Source organism: Lolium rigidum, chromosome 2, assembly GCF_022539505.1.
Source record: "Lolium rigidum isolate FL_2022 chromosome 2, APGP_CSIRO_Lrig_0.1, whole genome shotgun sequence".
Lineage (NCBI taxonomy): Eukaryota > Viridiplantae > Streptophyta > Magnoliopsida > Poales > Poaceae > Lolium > Lolium rigidum.
This window is the reverse complement of record NC_061509.1, coordinates 290,745,920-290,755,097: the sequence shown is the minus strand read 5'-3', so window position 1 is coordinate 290,755,097 and position 9,178 is coordinate 290,745,920. Positions and strand designations below refer to the sequence as shown.

The 9,178-nt window shown below is 42.7% G+C and overlaps 1 protein-coding gene across 1 annotated transcript; it reads right to left on the bottom strand.

The window, feature by feature from the left end:
• Nucleotides 1–4,950: 4,950 nt before the first annotated feature.
• Nucleotides 4,951–8,459, bottom strand: LOC124693628 (probable E3 ubiquitin-protein ligase XBOS32). Its single transcript, XM_047227111.1, has 10 exons — nucleotides 8,031–8,459; nucleotides 7,868–7,927; nucleotides 7,710–7,781; nucleotides 7,453–7,628; nucleotides 7,217–7,377; nucleotides 6,857–6,915; nucleotides 6,721–6,767; nucleotides 6,440–6,580; nucleotides 5,910–6,001; nucleotides 4,951–5,627 (listed from the first exon to the last, which is right to left on the bottom strand). Exons 1-10 carry the CDS (start codon nucleotides 8,223–8,225, stop codon nucleotides 5,140–5,142), a joined length of 1,491 nt encoding a protein of 496 aa, XP_047083067.1. The 5' UTR covers nucleotides 8,226–8,459; the 3' UTR covers nucleotides 4,951–5,139.
• Between the last annotated feature and the right edge of the window lie 719 nt (nucleotides 8,460–9,178).

The following is a 9,178-nucleotide window of genomic DNA, read 5'->3' as shown; positions in this document are numbered from 1 at the left end:
AATTAAGGCATACATATTTTTTTAGAAAAATGAGGCCAATTAAGATTTGATCAATGATGAAAATAATCTATCAACAAATATGATATTATAGAGATATCATATAAAATATATTTCATGATGTATCTAATGAAAATGATTTTTTATTTTGCATATTAGTAGTTCTCTGTAAAAACTTGGTCAAACTTTATAGTTTTTGAATTTTCAAAAATAATACAACTTTTAGTCATTGGAACAGAGGTAGTAAGAAATAATAATATTAAACACTCTAGAAAGATGAATGTCTCAACCATAGAATGAATGGAAGACTGAAAATATATAAGTCAAAAATGAATTCCAAGAGAAGAAAATGAGCAAACTAATAGATACTTATTTTTCGTGAGGACTGAGTATACCAAAGGGAAAAAGTTGAAGAGTGAGTAACTTTCTCCCACAAGAGTGACTCTGGATTATTATCAAACTATCGACGAAATGCTAGTTCCCCCTCTCTATTCTCTTCTAGCAATCTTCAAAATAAAGATAAATGCCTTGCGCCCCCAAATCAACCGTGGTGGTTGTCAATCAACATAGAGAGTGAATGAGATTAAAACAATTAGCAAGTAAATAAAATAGATAATGCAAATGTAGTAAATGTTTTGTATTTTCAGAATATATAATTGTGCAGAATATAAATGGAAGTAATTTAATCTAAATTGTTCTTCTTATGCTAAAAATGACTGGGGTTCATGGTTCACTTGTACTCTCACATAAAGATGGTGCCCTTATCAGGGACCATACAGGTTCATGCTTAGCTGCTTGCAGCGAGTACCTTGTTGAGGTAACAAGGTTGGAACTTGCTGAAGCTCTTGCACTTCATCGGGCTATCCACTTTGCCAAATATGAAGGCTTTGATATGGTGGAAATGGCCTCAGATTGTTTATCTGTCATCCAACGTGTTACCAGCGTGACTGATCGATCCATCCTGGGCACGGTGACTGAAGATATCAAGCTACTAGCTCCTTTGTTTTCTTCTTACGTTTTCCAACACGTTTTTAGAGGTGCAAATACACCAGCACACTCTCTAGCTAGGCTTCGCGAGGACTCTAGTTTTGCGTCGCGTGGTGCTGCTCGGCTGTGTATCCAGGAGCATATTTGTAATAACATTATGGTTATGTGATCAATAAAACCCACTTGTTTCCTCAAAAAAGAAAAGATGGTGCACTTATAGATTTTGTAGACAATAATGATATTGATGCATCTTTGGTGTAGTTTTGATTCACATTTGTATGGGCATGCATCAGATCCTCTTATACAGATGATGCAAGACATTCCTAAAATACTCTCATAGTAAGAGAAAACTCCGCATACTAGAAACTAAGTGGTTGCACTCTCGTGGTGGGGCAGGGTATATTTTATGTTACTAGACGGACATAGGAAATTGTATCTCATTCTCCTTAGTGATGTAAACAATGCAAAATTAAAAACCATAGTAGTTCCCAAATTTTATGTCACTGTCTATTTCTACTACTAGTTTACTACATCTAACACGCACATTCCCCATCATGTGTTATAACATACTAGTTTTATCAGAATTCATAAACTAATAGAGGGATAGATCAAGCTGCTGCCACAAATCCATATTTCGGGTGTACTACTCCCTCTTCATCATGGAGACGATGGAGATAATGTTGGAGGAATTGATGGAGCAACCAAGGTGGCTCCACTGGTGTCTCCTGCTCCAATATTTGATGGAGACGGAATTTGTGTATCTATTTTGGTATTTTGGTGATGGCGGCTGCCTCCTCGTGAATTCGCAAAAGCGAACGTATTCACAAGTGGTTTTAGGTCAAAACATATCCGTGGGTGAAAGAGTGGGGTATGAGAGAGAAGGTCCCCCATGGCGTGTCTGGGCTCTCTGGCCGCACCATGGGGTGGTTCTAGGCTTCTAGCCCTCAAAACCACCCCCTGGCCCATCAAAGTTCCCAAGTCTTTCTTCCAGTTGAAAATTTACTGGAAAATTTTCAGGACTTTTTGAGCTCAGGAAGGTTTCTGAAAGTCCAAAATACGCAAAAGCAGGAAATCCTGCTCTTATAACCCAATTAAAGGGATTCTGTGGGAAATCCCATAAAACATTAAATATATGTTGGAATATAATTAACATAATAAACTACAAAGTTTGTGGATACATTTCCAACGTATCATAGCCCTCGAGGGTTTCACATTTTTCGCAAGCTTGGACCTTTGTCCAAAAATGCATCAAATTGAAACCGTTATTCTTGTTAGAACGTTGGTACATCCTTAGAGCATCTTCCACTTAAGAAAAACAAGTCACATGTCGACATATTAGAATCTGAGAGTGTGCCAAATTGAACGTAGTTCAGAGTATTACATCATTATTGTGAATCTTGCCACTCTCATTCCTTTTGACAATTTTCTCATAGCACCCATGGTATTTGATGCATGTCTCTTTTATGTGGCTCCACCTATGTGACATAGACTTCTTGTTGCGATTCATCACAATTTTGTTGAATGGTGGTAGCATTCCCATTCATCAAATTCAACATGTATCCTCCCTAATAAGTTCCACATTATTTTGTTCACTTGTAATGGGTTCTAGGCTTATTTCCATCCAAAAATGACATAAAACCTCCGTCTTCAAAATCATTCCATGGCGGTAATCTCTTCCTAATCCTCTTTCCTTTTTTCTGGTGTCAACATGGGACATTGTTTGTTGCTCTTATTAATCCTTATTTTCTTCCTCGGTTCATCTTGTGTGGCCTTAGCATCCTCAAAATAGTCATTATGGATAATGGACATGACTGCTGCAACGACGAGACTCTATGCACCATATACACATTTTTTTGCATAAAACATATGTTGATATCCAAATTATAATAAGTTGACAAATATGCACCTCGGTAATTTTAGGGATAGTGTGAGGCATTTTGTGGAACACGTTGCCGGCGTCCACAAAGTCGATACCATCATGAGGCGTTGGATTAGCACCAAGCAGGTTGCAGCCGCCCGTGGTGGCACCTTCATCGAACATGAGTGGCGCCTATCAGAGAAACAACAAGTTTATGTATGCATCTTCCTTGAGGTTGAAATCTTGTGTACCACGCCAAGCAAGGACCATGCCAATTGGGGCTAAGATAGTGTTGAAATCGACGGGCTCACTGCCAATCTCGACGAAGGAGAAACATGTTTGCAGTCGGCGAGCCGATCTATATGGAAGTCGGATGGGAAAGACAACAAGGATCTCCTTGAACGGCATGCGGTGGTGATCCCTTGGCTGAAATCAGCAATCGAGCCATCGTCGCAGCCTGTAGACTCCGCAGGGCAGATGGTGCTTTAGGCCCTTCAACTGCAGCGCCACCTTCTGAATATCACCCTGGTTGCAAGGTCATTGATTTCGGGAGTCGGTCTCCACCTTCCTCCGGGCCTACTCTCACGCCTACCACAACCTTTGTAGCTCCTTTGTCCTCTCGTAGGATGATATACGGGGAGGCACGTGATAAGTGGCATCGTCAGTGTCAAACGAAGCATGTCGGTATCAGTTGGGCGGGAACAGGAGCAGTAAGCAGAAGTGTGGAAGGAAAGGGGGAAAGTGAGGTTGGGTTTGGCCTACTTGCGCTGCATGGCAATCATACCCGAGCAGCCCTAGCCGGCACCCAAGGTTAGGGGTGGACAAGGGGGTTGCCACACAGTTATTTGGGCCACCACGACAAATGGGGTCGTCGCTTGGGCTTATTTTGAGTCTGGGCCCCCAATTGGCTAATAATGGGTGGGGATGCTGCTTTGTGTATGACACTTACAAGTATGTACATACTATTGATAAACCGAACGAGAAAATGAAAAACATTTTTGCTATGCCACACGTAGCATTTTTAGTGCATGATGTTCTTTTTCTATGCCGTCGGTGGCATGTTCAAATGAATTTTAAACGTCGAAATTGGGAAAATGTACGTCACACACGGCCATCTTCATAATCTATATGCATGTCAAGCTATTTCAAGAAGAACCAATTTTGCGTGTGACATGTGTAAAATACCAAAATTCAGTGCTAAAATAAGGGTTTGCACGAGGTTTTTTTTTTTCCTTTTACCTAGAGCATAAAAATTGTCGGTTTTCACGAAACTTTTGTGTAAGCACATAGAATGTGGATATGGATGTGTCAACTAATTTTTCAGAACTTCTGTCACATTTCAAAAAATATTGTTGGATAAAAGGAACATATAGCTGGGATCAGATGTGAATTTCCGGTGTACAGTTAGTTAGTTACGCCTGTACTCTGTTTCTATCAAGACCTTCCACTATATTACGTATCCTCTTGTCCTGTTTAACTTTCCTTTCACTTACTTGTCTTGATGTCGAAGAAATTAAGATAGAAACAAGATTTGTTTACATGTTATCTTCGGAGATATCTCACTCTTAACCTTTGCTGTCAACAGCAAGTCAAGCCCGCTTAAACTCAGGGATCGTTCATGCTGTTCCTAAAAGGTGCAAATAATAAATGAATAATAGCATCCTGACGACAAGTTCTTGCAGCCAGTGTAGCATCATGCAGAGCACCTCCTTGGCCGGCACAGCTGAAAAACATCGATGCCAGTTCAGTTCAGCGACAATGTCATCCTTTCTTGGACAGAGCTGTCATGTACTCGTGTAGTACAATTACTTTTCTAAATTATAATTCTAATCAAGGGAAAGATCTCTTCTGCAGTGTCTCCAATGAGCTCTTGATAACAGAAAAAGTACAAATGATAAACAAGCAGTACGTGGAGAGCAGCACATGGACGGTTATAGGAACCACCAAAAGCGCGAACACAGAACATGCACGCACGGTATTCAGCTACCAACGACGACCAGTCCAGCTCTTTGTGCCTGCCACTCATCACAGCTCTCACGATATTATCTTCCTAAGAAAAGGCTCTCGGGTATTCAACCGCTAACGATTCAAACAAAATCTTCGCCACATTCAAAAAGTAATCGCACTGCAATAATTTCATTGCTCGCCCAAAAATGTACACAAACACATGGTTATTTACAAACCGATGTAGGAGTAATTGCGCGCCGCCACTGATACCAAATAACAGCAGGAAAAACAGGACACCCTTCAAAGAAGGCCGCGAAAAATGAGGACGTGATGTTTATTACTCACTCCTATTAGCTACTGGTAGCAACAATGGGGCTGAACGTCAGAGGCCACGCACCTCTCCGGTTGCCCTCCCCATGGGACGCAGAACGGCTCAGGCTGGACCCGAACCTGGAGCATCTTATCAGGCACGGATTCGTGTCCATGGCACCCATGCAGAACGATGGATTGAGCTTCATTGCCTGGCAGCTCAGGGAGCGGAAGGAGGATGAGCCCATCGGTGGCATGCGTGCGCCACAGTGGAGCTCTCCCCGGTACAGGTGGCTGGCCGCCGACGATGCGGCAGAGTCGGAGTTCACTGCTGGGCAGGTCGTGCAGAACGACAGCGACAGGCTGTTCCTTGGGAGCTCTCTTATTGGGCTCGTGCCAGGGAGCGCGACAAAGGAGATGATCGGGTGCCGGCAGAGAGGGCATGGTATGGCGCCTGCGGGGTTCGCTGACGTGTAGCTGGTTGAGCAAAGGTAGAGCGCGCATCTCGTGCAGAATTCATGTTTGCATCCTGCATAGGTGAGAAGGTTCAGTATTCTAAGGCTAGAAGTTATTGGCCGAAAGCAAGACAGCTTGCTTACTTTTGTACTTTGTGCAGTTGTTGAGTTACCAAGTGCATATGAACCCAGTTTTTAAAAGTGGATACAAAGCAGAACATAAAGTGTGAGCAAATTGATGAACTTCATATGACACTCATGCTAGCAATTACTGGCCAAAAGCAAGACAGCGTGCTTACTGTCAGCTTGCTCCAGCTACAATATCATGTAAGCAAAAGGTATGTTTCCCTGCGTACCTTCTGCAGCAACAGAGCAGCTCCCATCTAAGCAGACAGCACATGGGTCAATACATACAGGTGACTGGTTTAGGTACCTCCAACCACACTCCCTACAAAACAAACAGCCACCTAACTATCAGATGTTACTATGGTTACCAATATAAGCACTGGTGAAAATAGTTTAATATAACAGCCCGTTCCAAAATAAAGGTCACAATCTTCATATTGCGGGGTTGGGGACAACATAGTGGTCTAATCATACTATAGGAAACCAATAATTAAGCAAGTCAATAATACACATGCGACAACAAAAGAGGACGGCCTATAAGAAACAATGCAGGGTTATTTTGTACATTTTATCATATGGGGACTGAAGAACCAGAAAAGGGAATACAATCTATTTAGCAGCAGAATTTTGGGTTTTAGATAATAGACATGATCCTAGAAACCTCTGCGTCCGAAGATGGAAAGGGCCTCAAAACTTATTTGCACATGAGCAACCAAATTGACAGGAAAAGGTTCAGTTTCACAAGATTTAGTATACTAACCTAGCAATGCTCATGATACTCATAAGTGGGAGGCACAGGTATGGAGAAGGAAGTGTGCGTATTCGCTCCCCTGGTTCATTACTTAGAACTTCCTCAAGAGAGTTTCGATGCCATGACTGAGCTACCATTAATGGGGTTGAGCTGCACAAGACAAATGAACAAAAACAAATTAACCACATCATAATGATGACAACAATAATGATAGTTCTTTGCATTACTCCCTCCGATATATATTAAGTACCGTTGATTTAGTACAAAGTATCAGAAATTCAAAATCATACCCACTAGCATTTTTTGCAGACAGGTTGGCTCCTCTAGCAATAAGAAGCTGTATTGAACAGTGCATGGTTATCAGATGTTGCGAAAATCACCCCAACATTTAAACAACAAAATTGCCATCAGACTACCAGAACATACTTGACAACATGCAGCATTTCCACCACAGGCAGCATAATGAAGTGGGGTGCTACCTGATCCTGTCAGATGAAAGTAATAAGACTTATAAATTACAACCATCATCTCTGCATCAAAGTGCAAAAGTTGAAATACAGTAATAGAGGGAGTATATTAAAGTTCTCATGGAAGAAAATACTAGTAAAACATTTCGAGACAAAGAATCACTTAAGTTAATTCGCGGACTATATGCAAATGTATGAATCTCTATAATGTTAAGAACTTAGAACAACAGCATACTATATAGAACAGTGAAGTCAACAAGTAACAAGTACCTGAAGGAAAATTCCTAGTGAGGTAAAAAAAAAGACAGTTGCAAAATACCTATCAAGTCAATAGTTGTTCCATCTTCAATTGTGACCTCAGAAACACATGCTCCCAGGTCTAGTAACAATTGTACACACTCCACATGGCCATTCAACGCCGCCATATGAAGAGGAGTTAGGCCTCCATCTGCCTTCCAGTTTACCATCTTGACCAAACCACTGCTAATACAGGTATATCACTACAAGATTCGTATAAGAAAAAAAAGGAGAAACAGGCAAGGGACCCAGACATACTCATCATCGAAATCAGCATCTGAAACTTCTTCAGATGATCTGTGATTCGTCTGGTTTAAGAAGTTTGGTATGCTTGGCACATAATCTGCAAGCACAAGGCGAAGGCACCGGGCATGACCGTGCAGTGCAGAAAAATGGATAGCAGTCCCTCCATTCAGATAATCTGACCTGTGGATCTGAAAAGACATTTCGCCGCCTCAGGACTACATATCCAAGCAGTAAAAAGAAACAGAGTGAGCAGCAAGCAAAACGCTCACATTTGCATTGAAGAGCATCAGCGTTTGAACAACCTCCCAGTGGCCATATTGGCAGGCTTGCATCAAAGCAGTCTACACATAACCGGAAACTTAGATATAACAGTTCATCTCTGAATGTGGAACTGAAAATAAGCAAATGCACCTAAATTTGAGTTTACCTGCCCCCTATAGTTCCTGAGGTTGATCTCTACACCGGATTCGAGTAAGAGAGAAACAATCTAAAACATGGCACCAGCAGCAGGACAAATGTTAGTGCCGCTCCTTTGCCCAATCAGCACAAACATCAAAATTCCAGCTGGTTTAGCAGACAGATGGCATTACCTCATGGTGACCCTGTGCGGCGGCGTAGTGCAGAGGCGAGTTGCGGCCGCCGAATGTGGAGTACCGGGCCAGCCGAGGGTTGTACTCGAGGAGCGCACGCGCCTCCTGCAGGTCGCCGTCCCGGGCAGCTGAGACGAGGCGCTCGCCGGAGGCCGAGCACCCAAAGGAGTTGCCCACGAGGCTGAGGAACCCCATGGATGCCCAAAGACGAGGCCTTTTCCAGCACACGGAAAGACCTCGTCTCAAATCTAATGCTCCCTAAATTTCTGAAATTTAGGGAGCACTGTTGGGGAAAGATTGCAAGAACCCACCTCAAGAACTGCCCGGGATCGCCGGTCCCGAACGAGGGACAAACGGGGCCAAGGCCGGCGATTTGCCTGCAAATCGGGCCCAATCCTCGCGAGAGAGACAAGAGACCGGAGGGGGGGTCACAGGCGGCCGCCGCCTCGAATCCTCGACCCCGCCGGCGATTCCAGCGAGGGAGGAGCGGATGGGGAATCTGGGGGAGGCAGAGCCGAGGCGATTAGCACGAACGCAAGGTTGCAATTCGGAGAGGGCAAGGCAGGTGAACGGAATAAATGATCTGAGGGAGACGGCGACGGGGAGATGCAGCAGGGTGGTGGTGGCAGAGAAATCTCCGCAGCACGTCCCTCTCCGGTGTGTTCGTACAGTGTTGGTCCAAATCTTTATTTTGTTCAGAACAGTAACTAATCAACGAGCGATGATGACGAGTATTCAAATTTACTAGGGCAGGGGAGGTGTTGATGGTTGCTCTACTTTTTCCAACCTGCAAAAGAATTTTATGGATATCAATTTTTTATTTTGTTGACTTCTTCCATATTACTACTTGTGTTATTTATGCATTCGATAGTGGCAGTCGCCTCTTGTCTTTTAAAAATATATATGATGAAATTGCACAAACTTAGTGTGAGTGTTTTTTGTTTAATTCTTAAATCTCAAACCGTTTATTCTCCTTCGGAAACTTTGCTGTCTAGTTTTAGTTTTGACGAAAGATTATCCCAAAATCCGTTGCGCCGATGATTGTGTAGATAATTACATGGTCATAACTTTTCCAATCCGCAATACAAAATGGTGTATAACAAATGTCAATTTAGGTGTTCTACTTGTACTTATTTATCATTTGTCAT